Consider the following 19,386-nt stretch of genomic DNA (forward strand, 5'->3'; position numbering starts at 1 on the left):
GATTTATACAGAAGCAGAATCTGACCCTTAAATTATAATATATGTGAAAGCAAATTATCTTTACTATAATGAACGATAGAACAGAAGACCTCCAGAGCCAAAATCGACGAGCCTCCAAAGCCTGAGATGAAGAGGGGAAAATTAGGTCATGCCGACTAGTGAACTGCATGGGGAAGTGATGTATGTTTAAGCCATAAAACCCTGAGCTATTTCTTAAATTCTAGAAATCCTTTTCAACATGATTTTTGCATTCCTGGTTCTGCTGTTAAAATGTTAAGATGACCAACACAACAAAGGTTTCGCAAGATAAAAGATGGGTTATGATCAATAACTCAAGAAATTTATTTGGTTTAACACTGCAATAACACAGAGCTGTATGACATTTTACATCTGGGCTTGACTGCTTCTTGAAATACCGTATTTCAATGTATTGCATCATCATTAAAATACATGCAGATTGCTAGCCTGACATAGGTTGACTACCCAAAATTCAAAGGACAGAACTCACCGTTGAGAAAATCTCATGGTAAGCACAAGAGAATTACTACCACCATGGAGCTGAAGAAAACAACTAGATATATCAAAAACTGTCAGCTATTCCTCCTTGCCGCAGTGGAGGCAATGCCCTTGTGCCATCAGATCCAGCACACAGCGTGGTATTTAAAATAGATACCAAATTGACAAGAATTATAATAGAATATCTCAAAACCTCTTACAAGAAGGCATTCAAATGTAACAAAGTAAAATTTTGTGATCGGCAGCAAACACCTTAACATTTGTGTATGTGCACAAAAGAAATGTAAAACTCAAAAATCACATTAGTTTTCTGTCATATGGGTGGTGAACACCCGTATGTCTTTTTTTTTTTTCTTTGACGGTTATTTAATACTTCACCATTTTTGGTTTGCCCAGCTGGGTGTGCTCTGCAAAACAGCAAGAATTTACTCATGATTTCACATTATGCCAAAAGTTGAAGGTTTTGCAAGGAAGTGTCTCGTAAGGAAAGAAGAAAAAAAGGACTTAACTCTGCCACATACACACGTAAAGTACCTTTTAAATAGTTACCTAATCCTAAAGCAGCTTTTGTTTTCATTTTATACTTAAAGCAAAAAGATATTTGACGTTAGAATCATCTCCTCAACGCTATTGAATTCGCATGCTGAAAAAGAATACAAATCATTAATGAAAATTGCACCGTATCAGTTTCCTGTTGCAGTTGGCTGTCCCGCTAAGTTGGCAGGGAGACAGCGGCCTGCAGAGCTGCAGGCATATGTCTCATGTTAAAAAAGAAAAAAAAGACCTCATGTTATAAACACTTCAATGAAAATCACTACCCAGTTCAGAGCCAACTGAGACCAGGTGCTGTAGACAAAATAAACAGACAACATATGAAGTTAAAAAAAAAAATCCCCAACACCACTGGGCTTCTATTTGGGTTGTCTTCTACCATACATTTTAATACACACCACGAAATCCAAACAAAATATCCCTGCATGTGTACAAAGCAGCCTGATTTTCTCACCTTTAGGCCCATAGCTTTTTAACACTGATTTTTAAGATATGCCCCATATATTTAAGACCTACAAAAATATGTATATGCGAATTTAGATATAAGTTAATCCAGAACACTACTTTGTCTCTCAAACAATTCACTAGTAAGCTCTCTGTGTTTCCCAGTCCAGGAATCCATCCAGACAGTGACATAAAGCCTGAAGTCAGTGACCACTGATTTGGTTTGCATGTTTCCCACAGAAATGGGAAAAAAGCCTTTAAAAAGGTCATAGCAGAAAGGTACTGAGGTCTCAGAGAGCTCAAGGGTCCTAAGGAGAGCTGACAAAAATTAGGACATGTACTCTGTGCCTGCAGCCAGTGGCTAAGGCAGAGCAGGTCATTGCTTTGGTGCATAGCCAATTTCTAACCGTTTTTGCAGAGCGGTCACAACAATCCTCATTGATCATTCTGACTTTTGTATAAATAAGACAAACATCTTGGGACATGTGAAGCGATTTTTTTTTCCCCAAAAGCTCTGTTACCATGAAGCTTTGCCTGAAGTGTTGCAGAAGTGGCCGCATCTTGGGGTTAATTAGATTGCAGGAGCTCCCTCGGCAGCCCCTCTTGCAGGGCCAGGCAGCAGCTTTGCTTGTGTCTGCCTGGTGCTCCTGGCAGGGGGGACATCAGATCTGCCATCTTCGGGGACTGCTGGATCTCACTTTCCACTAGGTCATGTCCAAAATGCATTGAGAAAATATAAATACTACAGATACCAGGAGGTCATCTTACTCACACCCTCTGCCAGCCAGAGAGAGGGGTATTTTAGGTGTCTATAAAATCAGCTGGGGCAACAGGAATAAAAGCCTCCTGGACATCCGACTCCCATTTCAGAATTGGGACAAAATGGTCTGGGTTTGCTCTGGCTGCAGTAATAATGTCTGCACTGTGGCAGGATGAAGCTGTTTAGCTCTGTCAACAGAGACTACATTTCGTTGTGTAATGCAAAAGGGAAAACTCATTCCAACTGAGCCTTATCTGCATGCCAGCCTAGGGGGGCTCTGTGGGGCAAGGAACATCTCCTCACTACTGAGGGAGACACAGGTGGCATGGAAGAAAGAAACATTGCCATAATCTGAGATGGCTTTCTTTTTTCATCCTTTGCTTGGAGCCATCCTATCAGAAAGTCTTTCTTCCTTGTAACGCATCCAAGACAATGGCAGCAGCCCTGAATTTTGCCAGCATTTACAGATCCTCTGTAAATCACAGCAGATGTAGCTCCGCACAGACAATACTCGGTGGCATCTCTGGCACTTGCCTTCACTACAGAGCAGCAGTTGTGACTTGCCGGCTACAGGACAGAGCAGAGTCACCAGACAGCACAGCCTGTACATTTGGTGTCAAACTCATTTTCACGTGGGGCCACATCAGCCTCGCGGTTGCCTTCCAAGGGCCGAAAGTAATTTTAGGACTGTATAAATGTAACTACTCCTACTTGAGTTCGACACCCCTGGCCTATACTAATCATGTACATCCAACAGCCTAACCCATTGGGAAGACCTCTTCTTCCTAGTTCAAACCCGAGCGCAAAGCTTTCCCGCTAACGTTGGGCATGAAAATGACCCTTTAGCAAAAGGGACTAGAGCCAGATAATCTGTATTTCAGAGAGAAGCCTGTCTGGACATTCAAAATGTTTAGCTATTTGATGTGTTGAGGTATTACCCCACCCTCTGTAACCCCCTCTATGAACTTTTAATGTAAACAGTTTAGTTTATAAACGTTCACTCTGGTGGGGAGCTGATCCCTATCTACTTGCGGCCAGACTCCCACGCATGCCTGCAAGCAAGGAGCAACCCTTAAGCTGAGTCCTCCACCCCAGACCTGCAGGACTGTCCCTGCAGGACCCAGCATTGCTAACACGTGGCTCTTTTGTTGTTGTTGGTTGTTTTTTTTTCTTAGTTTGTTTTTGGGGTTTGGTTTGGTTTGGTTTTGTGCAGACAAGGCAAATGCAGAGCTCCTGAAGTGCAAATGGGCAAAATGGAACCCTTGAGAAGGGCTGGGAGACAGCACAGCTTGTTAAGACATCTCTAAATGTTCAAAAAAAAAGAACAGAACTTTGAATTTCTTGGATTGCATTTCTTTGAAAGCTAAGAAGGGATAATATTGATTTTTGATTTTTTCCCTAAAAGACAGCAAGAAACAATCTGGTTGCAGCTTTATTGTATTTTGGATAAATATAGTCAGTTGTAATTCTCAGCAAAAATACCCACACTACATAGAAATACCAGATTAATCCTTCTCTAATTTGGCTACATGTTGCCATTAATAAAGCATTTAACTTCTAAGAGTGTGTGAAAAAAGTATTTTTGTTTTCATCTAGTCATTACTTTTTTAAAATTTTTAATCAGTTCTGTTGTGAAACTCCTGGCTTACTTGGAAATAAGCTATTAGACATGCAAGAGATAAGGCTAGTCTTTCACTTAACTAGTGGAAACTTTATAGAAAATATTCTTGATAAAATAATGCAAAATTTAAAACCACTCAGCCTTTACTCCTGGATTTTATGTTTTTAAACAATGGTAGTTTCACAGTATTTTCCTGAACTGCACAAATTGGGTGGGGAGCGGGTAGAGACCACCAGTAGATCCCTGAGCTACATCCCCATCGTGAAGCCGGGGACGCTCTCCTGTGTCCTCGCACAAGAGGGGTGGTACATTCCATCAGATCTAAAGGGCTCACATTATAACACCACTCCAGGACCTGATTTCATACCCACGTACCCATAACTGGGAAAGTGTTGCTCCAAACCAGCAACAAAGCCAAGACCACAGCCAAATGAAAGTGTGTCTGTCCTCTGACGGAACTGGCAATCCCTTTCTAGGAATGTAAATGTTCATTGCAAAACCAGCACTGACTTTAGGACTCACAATACTCAGGCCATGCTGGCAGTAAGGTAATGATACGTCTCCAGGTAACATTTCCCCCAAGAACTGTGTGCTGAGGACAATCAGAAGCAGAAAAAACAGCGTGTGTCTAACCTAATACAGCAATGCCTATACTTGAACACATAACGTTTAGAAAAAGCAATGAAAAAGCCCAGCTATTCATTTTGTGATTGAAAATTTCAGTTTTTAAAGGCTGATAAATAGCAGTTCCTGGCACAAGAAGGTTCCTGCTACCCCTGTGCCCAAGAAGGGGCAACCTCTGGCTCCCCCGGCCCATGGGTAGCGTGGCTGGCTGCCCCCAGTCCAGCCATGCCCTCCCAAGCCTGCCACAAGCAGCAGGTCTGCTCTACAAAGCTCCCATGGAGGTTTGCAGATGAAAAAGAGAGAGCAATGCAGCTGAAAAAACAGTTTTTTAATTGCTTTGTGGCTCTATTAGCATTACGTTTGCATGTGTTTGTAGCTCTATGTGGACACTTGGAAAACTAGATGAACAGATAAGATTATAAAATAAATATGATATTTTACAGCTTTTTTCTTTTTAACAGCTGCCAAAAAGAACCCCTCCCAAAATGCCCCCCAACCCAACATTCTGTTGAAAAGCATCATTTTCCATTATGTTTTGGTCTGTTCTGTTTCCCCTCCAATTTGTAACTTTCTGCTGGAAACAGTGATGAAGAACATATGTCTGTGGTAAATTACACCCAGGAGAAATCTCAGAACTGTTACATTCAGTTATATTACCCAAGGCATTAAGACAGTCTACCACAACACGTATTATTTAACAGTTCCATCAAACACGACACCACTAATATACTTTTATATTATTATGCATGCAAAAAATTGTATAGTATTTCTTAAATCTCATTAGGTGATTAATGTGTTGCATTTTCATTTTAATTAACAGTTCCGAGATATTTTTAGAGCTTCAATGAAACAAGGTATTACATAAATGCAGAATGTTATCATACGAATATTTTGGAAAAAACATGTTCAGGCAACAATAAGGCTGAGAAGCCTAACACTCAACAGCAGGGAAATCGTGAGTGCTTATGCTTCTTTCACAATACAAGCTTACGCAAGTGCTGCATCTTAATGTATTCTGCAGAGGGTTGTAATCATCTAGGCTACATCAGGGAAATCCAGTGTGGCCAGTGGGATGGACAGACTAACAACTCTGAGAATCGCTTTCTTTTCTACTTGTTATGGATGTACTTAAGCAAATACTAATCCAGTTTAACCAGGTAACACCAAAAAACAAACACAACATAAATATCTCCTGTGCGCTGATGAGCTGCATCTTTTGAGGGAGGTTCGCACTAGTTCCGAGAGGCAGTCACATCACTGGATATTTCCCATAGGCATAGACTCAGGCAAGCAAAAGCAAGCTTATATTTAACAAGTATAATAGGAATAAAAGATACCTTGTATAAACCCAGCTATTACTTTGACTGATGACTTGACCTCAAAAATCAAGTTTTCTAAAGTTTCACAAAGGTTTTACATTTTATTTCTCAAGTGGCTTCACAGGAACAACAAATAAAATAAATTAAAAATTGTATCTGTCAAGACTGCACACCTCGCAGAGAAGCAAGCGAAAGACTCAGGCAGCAGTTCAGAGCCACAGCTGACATAACGCCTTTTAATTTCAGCTTAAATCAAACAGTGTTAGTACAGTGTTGGGTCCAAACTAAAACCAAAGCATCAGGCATCAGGTGTACTGGGGAGTGGAGCACAAAGTCCTCTCTGTGCAAATAAATGTAGTCACTAATACCCAAAAAAGTAATTTAATAAGCTTCTTCAAGTTCCAAAATGAGTCACACAAAGCTGACTTCCACAGCCCACTTCGTGTACTGTAAACTGAGTCCCAGAGAAAGTCACTTGATGAATATCATATAAAGTCTCACCTACTTTATTAGTACTTATTCATAACGTGTTAGAATAACTGAAGTTATGTTTTTCTGGTTCTCTATGGTGTTCAGTCCATAACACTGAACGCAGCCGCAGTTCACAGAATATACACTGTAGAATCACGAAACTGAAGACTCTGCTGCAATGCACACAGGAGTCAAACGATGGTTGCATGGGAAACTGAGTTACCGTCATTTCTCAACTTTGAAGTGTTTGGCTTTGCAGCCTACATAATATTATTTCTGTATGCCTTTTGAAAGGTAACAGTGAATTTTGCTGCCTGTTGCTATAACCAGTAATGTCCAATCATGCATCGCGAGCAGAGTCTGAAACTTAAACCTGCAGCTGTGCAGGTTAAGCTCCTCAGAAGGAGCAGAGTTACTGCAGAACGGATATTGAATATTCAGGAACTTGGGTCCCTGAACATGGGAATCTGGAGGCAAGGAGTAAGCCAGCAGGCAGTGTCTTGAACCTACCCAGTAACTGGCTTACTTTCCTCTCCTGACATGTTCAAATTAACATTCCACCTATCATGTACCTTGATGGAAAACTCAACATAAAAGACTGAACATTTTGCTTTGTTCTGATCATGAATGAGAGATTTCAATAATTACTGAAATTGATTTTAGTCTAATTAACTTCTTTGACCATTTAAGAGCAGAAAAGGTTTGCTCTTGTTTCTGACTTAGAGTAAAATGCGGGCAGAACGCTGTAGGTCTGGACCACGACCTGTCCAGCCCCGTGGCTGTTGCTAACCTGCAGAGCTGTGCTGACCTTGTGAAAAAACAGGCCAACCTCTACCTGCTAAAAGGAGTAGCTGGTCTGTAGTTCACAGCATGTTCTGCTGGAAGCAGAAGACGTCTCAGCATTATACTTGCTATCGTACCAAAAGGGGAAACCAGCACTGCCATCTATTCCCCAACTTGCAGCCCTGCTGCAGAGAACATCCTCCTGTGCCTTTGAAAGAAAGTTTGCAGGTGCTCTGATGGTTCTGACTTGCTTTCCCTCTCAAGCAGCGAGTAAGGAACCCAAGATTCAGAGGGGAGCAGGATGCAGAACACACAGGACTGGCAAAATACCAGTCAAGAAAAATCAGATCTAAGGCTGCTTGTGTTTTTTCAGTCTCTCAAATTCAACTGTTCAGCAAATTACAAATTCAGCAAATACCACTAATGCTGAGAAAGCAATCTGTTGCATTAATAAAGTCTTAAAAACTACCAAAGGGGCATTCCTTGAAATTCCATTTTATATGTTCCTCCCAAGACAATCCTTAATTTTGGTCACAACAGTAATTTTTGATTTTTTTTTTCCTCTTTTATGAATAAGGCAAAAGAACTGTCATTCTAAATAAGATGCAAAACCAAGGAATGCTGATAAACCAAGAAACGTATGCAAGCAAGGGGGAATACTATCACACATGTGGACAAAAAACACAAACACAGACACAGAAATGAAAAGTTGCAATGGCCCTGGCTTTGTGTCACGCAATTAACTTCATAATGTAATAATGGTGTGCTTGGTCTAAAACCTGTATGGGGTCTGGGTGCGATGGAGTTATCTTTCTCCACAGTAGTTGTTGTACGGTTTTGGATTTGTGGCTAAAAAAGTGTTGATAACACACAAATGCTTTGGCTATTGCACAGTGTCAAGACTTTCCCTTCTTCATAGTCAGATGCCCCACATAACAGAGTGAATATTTATGCATAAGGAGACGAATGCCGTACTTCAGACACCCATCATGCTTCTAACAGTCTGCCCACTATGTAAAACCAGAGAAGCAATTTTATTTCTTAAACTAAAGAGTCTTTGAACTGAAACACTCATTCACCTGTTCATGTCCTCAGAATTTGAGAGCAAACACACAGATACCTTTACTCAGGAAACATGCATGCTGGAAAACAAGCATTAAAGTGTATTCATAAAAATCATGGAATTATTGACAGGTTATGGAATATAAGACAAGCACAATGTGTATTTTGATATTTATTTGTGCTTGCAACTAAATAACCTAAGTGTACAAAGAGCAACAAGGGAAGCATCTGTGTACACAGGAATGCAGCTTCTTGTTGGTACTCAACTAGTTTTAGAGACCACATCTTCCTTTAGGTTTCTTAGGAACAACAAGGAGAAACTGGTAAAATTAGTGGTAAAAGGCAACATATGAAAATGGAGGATTATAAATAAGGGGTTGGACTGCACCATATCCAGTGGAAGACACCACTGAAGTTGTGAGGAAAGCACCAGGTAGCAGACAAGACGTTCAGTACATATTGAAAATCACGAGATCAAAAGTCCACAGGAAACCTGGAGCAGTGCCAGGCACATACAGCTATAGATAGTGGGCACCATGGCCAGGAGTATTAAAACAACAGTGCAGTGTAATTACAACTGAACATACCCGTTTCTGTAGCTAACCATAACAGTATTTTACAGTCAAAGCAACAGCAGACTGGTCAGACCACACCTGTATTTTACAGCAGAAGTGTCCACAGGGAATTGTACCAGAATAACCGACACCAGTATTATTCCACTGCCCTTCAGACTCCCCGCTTAGGCTTACTCTTGGCAAAGGTTTATTTTAAGTTCCTCACAACATCTTGATTTATGTTCATATGCTCCCTACCTGAAAGATGCCCTAGTCAGTGACTTGCTTGCTATTAGTAAGTATTGAGAAAACTGACTGCAGGAAGTGAGATCCCTTCTGCCATTCAGGTATGCCACCCCTGAGTCATAGTTCGTTCATTTTAACAAATGTTTTTAACAATTATTTATTTCTAAAATGTGACACCAGCAGCAAGAGGTTAGGGATTTCCTACTCTGTGAGTGCTCATCTAAAAAAAGGCTTAGCGTGTTATTTTTAAAGGCTAATGTTCATGTCGTTTCAGCAAAAAGCTCGATGTTGGTTTTAGACACATTTCTTCTTTTATGCCAGACAGGCCAGCTCCTCATACTCACAAAGCAACTGTGGTTGACTGAACATGCTTCCAGAATTAATTTTGACTTCCTGAGGTCAGCTTTACACTGATCAATGAAAGAAACTGTGGACAAGATTACCTTATGAAAACACCCAAACTTAGCCAACTTTTAACAAAAAGAACAACTTGTAGAGCTTTCATCAGACTCAGCACTATTCAAGGACAGCTTGTCAGCATTTGGCATATATGAACATGGGAGACAGAACAAATGTAAAGGAAATCCTTGTGCTTACTCACACACCCTCAGCACCACAGACAAGTCAAGCTGCTTTTGTGTTTCGCCCAGTTCCCACATTCGCAGCCATGCAGTTTCACACCACTCAAGCAGAATCTTACCTGTTATTTTCTGCAACACAGGAGATGGCTCTGGTTCATCACAAATGGCCTTGATGAGGGCCTTTTTCACCTCTTCTTCAGCTGCATCCAGCTCTTTTCCACTTTTGATTTCTCCAACCACAGAATACATGTATACCAGCAAGACAAGGAAGTCCTCACAGGTATAATCATCTTTCATCCTCTCGTTGTAAGACTTGATCATTGGCAATAACTGGTTCAAAACATTGGGCATTTCTGACTCGCCAATAGTCTGAAAAACAGAAGGAAGATTGTGTCAGATTGACCACGTAGTGCTTATCAATTAGCATCAGACATGCTCCCGCCTGTATCCACAAGTTATTATTACTCATAATAGTAATGCTCATTTAATGAAACATTGTTCAATATTTGCATCCTCACTTGTCAGCACATAGTCCTGTGACTTATTCGCTGCTCAGACAGTAAATACATCATTTTCCTACAAGTTTTCTCCTAGGGCCTCATGACAGCACCATCTTAGCATTTGAAAAGCCTGATGATTATATGTTTTCCATGTACCAGCATGATGAGAGGACAGGAGCATAAGTGTGCTATGGGCAGAAATGGTACAAAGCACAAGGTCAAATACTTCCTCTAAACTTTGGGTCTCCTCCTTGGACCTGATTTTGTACTTGAGTGGGCAGTTCAAAATCCAGCTCCCATTGATTTCAACTGCTATTGCAAGTTCTCAGCACATCCGCAAACCTGACCCTATCCTTTCAGGTTAGAAACCCAGAAAATTAGAAACAGAAGGAGCCACCTGTGAAGTGTGTGGTTTAGGTGACTGGTGTGTGTTCCTAGAGGAGCTGAACAACAGGAGCAAGGACAGTGCAGCAATCACCTGCCTGGGACATGCCCTGAACCTTTTGTCCCTCTGTTTCCTTCACAGCACACTCACAGTATCACACAGTATCACAGAATGTTAGGGATTGGAAGGGACCTCAAAAGATCATCTAGTCCAATCTGCCTGCTGGAGCAGGAACGCCTAGGTGAGGTCGCACAGGAATGTGTCCAGGCGGGCTTTGAATGTCTCCAGGGAAGGAGACTCCACAACCTCCCTGGGCAGCCTATTCCCGTGCTCTGTCACCCTCACTGAGAAGAAGTTTTCTCTCAAATTTAAGTGGAACCTCTTGTGTTCCAGCTTGATCCTATTACTCCTTGTCCTATCATTGTTTGCCACTGAGAAGAGCCTGGTTCCATTCTCATGGCACTCACCCTTTATATATTTATAAACATTAATAAGGTCACCCCTCAGTCTCCTCCAAACTAAAAAGACCCAGCTCCCTCAGCCTTTCCTCATAAGGGAGGTGCTCCACTCCCTTAATCATCTTTGTTGCCCTACGCTGGACCCTCCAGCAGTTCCCCGTCCTTCTTGAACTGAGGGGCCCAGAACTGGACACAATATTCCAGATGGGGTCTCACCAGGGCGGAGTAGAGGGGAAGGAGGACCTCTCTCGATCTACTGACCACCCCCCTTGTAATACACCCGAGGATGCCATTGGCCTTCCTGGCCACAAGGGCACAGTACTGGCTCATGGTCATCCTGTTGTCCACCAGGTCCCCCAGGTTCCTTTCCCCTACACTGCTAAAATGTAATTTCCCAACCTATACTGGAACCTGGGGTTGTTCCTGCCCAGATGCAGGACCCTACACCCGCCCAACTCTCCAGCCTGTCCAGGTCCCGCTGGATGGCAGCACAGCCTTCTGGCGTGTCAGCCACTCCTCCCAGCTTAGTGTCATCAGCAAACTTGCTGATAGTACACTCAATTCCCTCGTCCAAATCGTTAATGAATATATTGAATAATATTGGCCCCAGTACTGACCCCTGAGGCACTCCACTAGATACTGGCCTCCAACTGGACTCTGCCCCATTGACCACCACTCTCTGGCTTCTCTCCTTAAGCCAGTTTGCAACCCACCTCACTACTCTATTGTCTAGACCACACCTCCTCAACTTAGCTGTGAGGATGCTGTGGGAGACTGTGTCAAAGGCTTTACTGAAGTCAAGTCAGACCACATCCACCGCTCTGCCATCATCCATTCACCTTGTTACATTCTCATAAAAGGCTATGAGGTTGATCAAGCATGACTTACCCTTGGTAAAGCCATGCTGACTGCCCCTAATGACCCTCTTCTCCCTGATATGCCTTGAAATGACACCAAGGATAAGCTGTTCCATTACTTTCCCAGGGACAGAGGTGAGGCTGATCGGTCTATAATTACCCGGGTCCTCCTTCTTGCCCTTTGTGAAGACTGGAGTGACATTTGCTTTCCTCCAATCCTCGGGCACCTCTCCCGTTTCCCAAGACTTGGCAAAAATTATTGAGAGTGGTCCAGCAATGACTTCAGCCAGCTCCCTCAGCACCTGCAGATGCATCCCATCTGGACCCATGGATTTATGGATGTCCAGACTATTTAATTGCTCCCTAACCCAGTCCTCATCGACTAAAGCAAACTCCTCCATTGACCTGGCTTCATCCGGGGTCTCAGGGGTACAGGGCTCCCCAGGACAGCCTCCAGCAGAGTAGACAGAGACAAAGAAGGCATTCAGCAATTCTGCCTTCTCTGTGTCTTCTGCCACCAGGGCACCCACCTCATTCATCAGTGGGCCTACATTGCCTCACCACCTACTCAAGCCATGTAACATCAAAAAAGCCTTCTTTGCCTGGAAGGTCAGGCTCATTCCCATGGCACATCCATGCAGCGAGGTAAGGCAAAGGCCATGTGGAAGCGGGGAGAAACGTGACCACGAGGCTGAAAGATGATCATAATAGGTACACAAGGAGATGAAGGTTGACAGAGAAAAGGAGGGGGGAAACAGAGTATGCTGGCATGCCCTAGGTCCCCTGTGGGAGAGGTGTCCATTCAGCTTTCCTGTGGTTGTAAAAAGGAGACTTCAGACACGAATCCCCTGAAGCGCCATGCTGGTATCTGCATCACCTAACGCCAGGGCAGGGGTTTGGATTCACTGTGCCAGTCTCTGCCACTCCGGACAGCAGAGTGACTAATCGTAGCAGCAAACCGCTGCCCTTGCTGCACACACACACAGCTGCATGTCAAATGCCCACACACCAGTTTTCTGCTCTGAGTTAGTTTGCAGTGGGACCAGGTGAGAAGCGAGGCCAGTGCAAGGCAAACAGGAGGAGCACACTGCTCCTGCACAGGGAGGGACGTGTGGAAGGAGAGAAGATGGCTTTCCTTTCTTAACGGTGGTGATCAGTCAGATCCACCTGAGACGTCCCCTGCAATGCCACCCTCGGTACCCTGCCCCTTGCTCTGTGATTGCCAAACAGCTCCCTGTGAAAACCTGTGCGTCAGTTCATAGTGTACAGTGAAACACTGAATCTCCTGTAATCCAAAGAGCTGAGCCTGCAAACGTTTATTCTCGGTTGTTACTACACCGACTTCAAACTGACCAGTCGTGGTAAATATGCATCACATTCAATAATACACCCTTTAAATAGATTCACAGTAATAAAATACAGAACAAACAAACCATAAAAAGACAGAGGTTTATACAATAACAAAAACATACAATTAAGTTTATCACTGCTTTTAAGTGCATTAATTTATTTCTGATCTCCTAGACTTTCTGAAACCTGGGCAGGGATTCCAGAGTCTGACCTCAGGAACAAGAAAACCGAAAGTCTCATCTCGTTGTGTACTCCATACAACACTTCAAGGGGTCCTAGTTCTGGTTGTATTTTGTTTTAGTTGTTTTTTGACAATGTCAGAAACACTAACAAGCATCTCATGAACTGTGATTTTTATACCTATGCTGATCCACTACAGATCACAATCATACAGCAAGCACGAATTACTCCAGCTCTCAATAAAGTTTTTCCAAGCCTGTGCTACAGGAAACAACACTTCTATGGACTTTGGGCCCCACCCTGCTCCTGACATACCAGTTTTGCCATAGGCCCATCTTTCAAGGGACTTTAATGTGGTCAGATGTTATGTTCCTATTCAAATACATACCTTAGAGAAGAATTTTCCAACTACCCACATGCTAAACCTACCAGTAAGTGCACACTGCGGGCCTGAAACAGTAAATTACAAAGCTGCAGTGGTCAAAAGCATTTGGGAGCCAAAAAGGAACATTTGGAAATCTGTGAGGGCTTGGCACCCTGTGTGTGTTTGGGCAGGGAGCATTAAATCACAAGCACAGCCAGTCCAGGCGCTGCTCCACCTGGAAGTCAGTCTTTGGTGGTTGGCGCTGGTCTGGCACAGGCCGGCAGCTGGGCCACCCTTGGGACAAGGTGGTTGGTTCCCAAATTTCAACTGAGCCCTGCCTCAGTGCAGTGCTACCTGCTCTTTTCTTGAAAAGTGGCACAAACAAATTACCATCTGCATGCCAGTTCAATAAATACCCAATCACCCAGGTCCTAAAATGGAAAAAGACAAAACTTCAAGGAATTCAGAGGTAGGCATCGACCAGGAGGAAGCCACCCACAACCAAAAAAAGCTGAGTCATTCCTGAAAATCTAAGGGCTATACATTAACCTACGTGTGGAGCTATTCTGGAACAGAGGACAAACTTCAATCTATATTGAACTGAATTCACTTTTAAGGAAAGGCAAGCCCCATGCCATGTATTATTGAACATTATCTATCATCTACTGGCACTTAATCCATCCCTCCCTCCCCTCTCAACACGCAAACTCTCTACTTCGCTCCATCTCTAAATATCTCATAGCATGCTCCTACAGTACCGAAGACAAGTTCCTGAAAAAGCTCTATTTTGCATGCGCAAATTACCCAAATGCATGGAGCACTGAGGAGGCACATGATTGTACAAGAAAGCAGGGTCACCAGCTCTTGCCTGAGGATAGTAGCTCCTGGAAGTACACAAGCACAGCATCTCTGGCAAACTTTCAAACATACATAATAAAAAAAAAAAAAGTTGGGTCTAAACTTTCAGGGTGATTTACTGAAGAGCAGGCTAAAACACAATGACTTAAAGCAACAATTGCCACCTCTTATCTTCAAAGTAAAAATGAAAGAGAAAAAGAAAATTAAAGAGCTATAATAAACCGTTAACTTCAGAACGCACATAGGGTCTTTCTGGGGTATGAACTTCTCTGGAATGTTTTTCCCTTATCTCCTGGGAAATGGCGCTACAGACGACTTCAAATGGAACTGCCAAGTTTCAGAGGCTATTTTGTCCAAACAGGCCAGTTGGACTGGAGCACACATGAAAAAAAAAGGGACTCGCAGCCTCACTGCAGAGCGGGCTCCGCAGGGAGCTGGGAAACTTGCCTCAAACAAAATCCACTGGCAGATTGTCATTATCTGGCCACCTCTGATGATTTAGGGGCTCCCTGCACCGCCTAACAATCAATCAATTACCCTGATTGAACAACCCTAAAACACAAGTTTTAAAAATGTAACTACCCATGACCCAAATTTCCTGCTGGTTATGTTGGCCTCAGGTTAGCCTCATTTGTCTATTACCAAGGGAGCCAGTAAAAATAATAAAACCAGGTCAGGGCTGAGCTTTCCAAAGGCTGTATAAAAACATTAACACAGCTTAATGCAGCGCCAGCTAAGACCCAAGCTCTAACGCCTTCTGCTCAGTTGGACTGTTCAGACATTGTAATGCTATAATCATGTATTCTTCAGAATCCAGGGAGAGTTTGTGACAGATTTTTGTTGTTTTCCATCTCTTTACTCCACACGCCTTAGTTATTTATTTTTATCACTTAAGCTGTGTAACAATTTACTGTCCCTAAGGGTAAATGAACTGACGTCAATTTGCTGATTTTTGCAAAAGGCCCCAGTTTTGGCAGATGGGAGGATAGTGAAAAAAGTATAAAAATTTTTTTTTTTTTTCAGTTCTTAAACACTGAACATGATATTGTGCTTCAAAAGTGATATTTAAAACCTGATTTAAAGGATCTAAAGGAATTAATGGGAAGTGCAATAAACCCAAGAAAAAAAGGTTTTGCATTTCTGTGAAAGGCATTATTTTCAGTATTAAATAAACCTGTAAGAATCTGAAGCCATAGAATCATTATACATCTTTTACACAAAAGAAAACAGAGTGCACTGGGGAGGAAGAGAAGAGGAGGGTCAGAGTTTACTTGAATTAACACGTGTCCTTGACAAAATTGAGAGGAGAACCAAGCACTGTAATCCCCGTGCTTCCAGCCCACTGTCCTCGACACATCATTAAAAATATTAAAGCAAAAATCAACTTCAAGCAAGCAGAATTTATCTTCTTTGAAAATCCGGGAGGAAGGAGGAGATAAATCTTAAGAGACTACTTCACTATGTAAATATTCTAGTGGCTTTCCATCTAGGCAGCAAAATATGTTTAATTCCTTCAGAGGTTGCATGAGTTAACAGAACTTTCTGGAATGGGAATCACACAGCTTTACAAGAATGAGGAATTTTATTGGCAAAAACACAAAACTAAAAACTCCAAAATGCAGCTGCAGGTAAAACCAGCAGGAAGATCAGTGGAAACTCACAAGCTCTTGTTCATGTGCTGCCCTCCGCTCCCAGACCACCCTGTTTAATAGAAGCTCCTTTTATTCATAACATAGGTGGGAAAAGAGGTTTCAAGAGTTGTGGGATAAACAGTTTTCCAATGTTGCTCTATCTGATTTGTCATGTTTTACCTGGGTTTGACATTTTGTGTTTCATGATGTTGCCACACAGCACATTAGCTTCCCCGCTATTAGATGGAGGCAGAATATTCTAGCTGCTAAAAGTGACATCGGCACCAAGGGAGGACCTCATGGATGTGCAAAACCAGCTCGGATCCTTTGACAGCAGCAGATCTCTGCAGCACTAATCATCTTAGCGAAAATGAGAGATGCTGCCAAGCTAAGGAGGAGTCTCAGCTGCCTGCAGCGCTCAGCTGCTCATAAATCAAATGCTGCAGTTCTGTTACTCGCTGTTTTACACTCTTTGGCCACCTGAGATTTGGGGTTGATTTCATGCAATTTCCATATGGGTGAGAAGACGTCTGTACTCCCTATTCCCAGCAAAACAATCACTTCATGTATTTTGTTTTCATAACACAGCCTATGGGTGACTAGTGATTTGACACAGTAAGTATGGTCTTATCATGTAAATTATATTTTTCCATATGAAGCTCTAGAAATCGTTATGATTCCTGACTTAGGTAGGTTTTTGTAAAAACGTATCTTCTTTTTGTCTTCTCTTTAAATACCTGAAGGGTATGATTGAAGAATAACCAACCCCAAACACAACACAAAAATTGAAAGTCTTCAAATTAGTAAACTCTCACCATTAGGAAACCCCTCAATCTGTCAGTGTCAAAATATATAGCATCCAATTATTCAGGCAGGCTATTTCAGAAGAGGATGAAATAATTTTGATAACTGAAGTCCACTGTCTGTACACTTCCTTTTGCAGGAAGTGAGTTTGGATGACAGAAAAGTTGGAGTCTCAAACTTATGTTTCCAGCTGGGAAGGGCTGACAAAACCTCATCTTGCAGGGGAAAGGAGCAAACTTTAGCCTTAGGGGAAACTAGATAAAGCATCCAGCACCCTCACAGCAGCTTGAGGCTGGAGGTGTGAGATGCTGGCAGTAAATGTTCACTTCCAGTAGAAAAAAAGAGTAAGTCATTAAAGATGGGGAGAAAGATCACATTTTGTTGAGGACCAAAACAGGTTTCTGACTTGCCCTTGTCAATACCAAATGACTTGCGTCTTCCTCTCTTTAATAGCAGTGTCTGTCTATTCACTTGATAGACGATACAGAAATCCACCAAGAACACGCATATAAAGAAAACAGCAGAGAAAGATGAAACTGCTCGTGAGAGACACAGGAAACCGTAAAAGCATCTATGACCTCTCTCCTCTGTCATTACTCTTAATGACTCCTCTGTCTTGAATGAAACATCCCTATAGAGTCAGTTCTATCTCCTGTCCTCTTTTCTGTATTTATCACCCATTCTGAGCGCTGCCCCAGGAAACATATTCTCAAAACTGCAGAGACAATTTCCAGGCAGCCCTTGTAGATGGAGTCTTAAAATTCTACCGTAAACAAATAAAAAGCAAATAAAAGTAAATGAGTAAGCTTTTTAAAAGCTATTTTTAACCTGGTTCATACTGTCAAAGACACAGATTCACATACATCCTATGTGCACAGTTTCCCAGCTGGCCTTCATTCTTGCCTTCTGTCCATCACAGCAGCCTCTTGCTCCTGCACCTGCTGAAGTGTTTCTGTCACTGTGCATTGAAACAGATCATTTTACCCAGACTGGTTCTCTGCTCGGGTTTACTGCTTGGCTACAGTAACACTTAGGCTAGCCCTGAAGGCCAAGGACTGGGCTGATTCCTTATGCAACAGCTCTGGCTTGGAGTCTACATGAGCTAGAGTTTGAGGTTGCCAAGAGATATACCAGAAGATTATGTAAAGAATCACCTGCTATTTGGATGACTTCCTCAATATACTGTCATGTGGCCAGATTCTTAAAGGGTGCCTATCAGTCAACACTGCAGACATTTACAGTCCTTTGCCAATTTATACCTACTGAGTATCTATGCATGATGTTAGCACTGCAAAACACAGTGATGAGTCAAAGGAAAGAAAAATAAACTTACAACTTAAAGCTTTTTAAAAAGCATGACATTTGTAAGCTCTTCTAGTTAGAGATTTTTTTAAATGTATCTTGCACAATTAAAAAAACCTACCACTGACACTTAACAGCTAATATGTGATAGCAACAAAAATACTTAAAACAAGCTGTTCAACCCCTATCATTTCAAAAAACAAAACAAAAGTAAAGCCCAGGAGAGTTCTTTCAGCCAATAACTCCCTAGCCTATCATCATGACCTAAGCAATTGGATTACATCTTTATCCCATAGCCAAAGAAGTATATTCCAATATTTTTCTTTAACCTAGCTTCCATAAGACATGAAAATAAATTATATTTTGAACAACATAATTAAGATTTCCTCTTATATCACCTTTCTCCTGCCTTTACTGAGCACCACAGTTGTTTGACAGCAATTTCCCCATTTTCAATCATCTCACAACTTCTTCAGTTATTTTAGTTTCTTGTGTTACAAGAGGCACAGCCAGTTATGTCAGAATTGCAAGACTGACACAGACATTTCAAGAAAATTTAAATGCCATCACAAAAGCTTCTCGTAAACCCACTGATATGTAATCTTTCACAGTACAGAAAACACCTCATCCCTGTGAGTTATGCTGTCTGGCAATGTATCATTACATCATATAGTCTATTTTTCCCTCTCTCTTTGGAAACCATCTAAGTGTACATCTGCGTTAAGATATTTTACTGGATTCATGAGGGCTCAGCAGCAACAGGATACTGAAAAAAGGATATTTAATAAGTCTGGATTTTATTAGACAAAGCTCTGCAAGGATAAGGACAATTTTACTTAAATCACCACATGTCTGACATAAGAGACTCACTCATCAGCAAGTTAAAAAGGGAGCACTTCCAACCTGCTCAGTCAAAAACTTTTAGCTGTGATGGCTTCTACAGACCTTCTCAGTAAAAACATGAATCAGCACAGCAAAAACGGTGTCAGAAGAATGAAAAAGCAGTACGGGCACCATCGAGATAAAACATGTATCAGAGAAAGATCTTGTATGCGTTTTTTTGAGGTAGGCTGGTTGTTTTTATAAGCCTTAGAATACCGGGAAAACTGCCAGAAGGTGGTAGGGGTTCAATATTGAGAAAAGGGCATGGAGATAACATATCTG

At 42.0% G+C, this 19,386-nt stretch overlaps 1 protein-coding gene across 2 annotated transcripts in view; it reads right to left on the reverse strand.

Annotated features, from left to right (window-relative positions):
• SCFD2 (sec1 family domain containing 2) overlaps positions 1-19,386 on the reverse strand; it is a 197,533-nt gene that overhangs the window by 98,861 nt on the left and 79,286 nt on the right. For both annotated transcript variants that reach the window (XM_065837087.2, XM_071807498.1), the window contains exon 5: positions 9,653-9,902. In XM_065837087.2, coding sequence (XP_065693159.2) covers positions 9,653-9,902 — 250 coding nt within the window. The remainder of the gene's footprint in view (positions 1-9,652; positions 9,903-19,386) is intronic.

This window comes from Patagioenas fasciata, chromosome 4 (genome assembly GCF_037038585.1).
Source record: "Patagioenas fasciata isolate bPatFas1 chromosome 4, bPatFas1.hap1, whole genome shotgun sequence".
NCBI lineage: Eukaryota > Metazoa > Chordata > Aves > Columbiformes > Columbidae > Patagioenas > Patagioenas fasciata.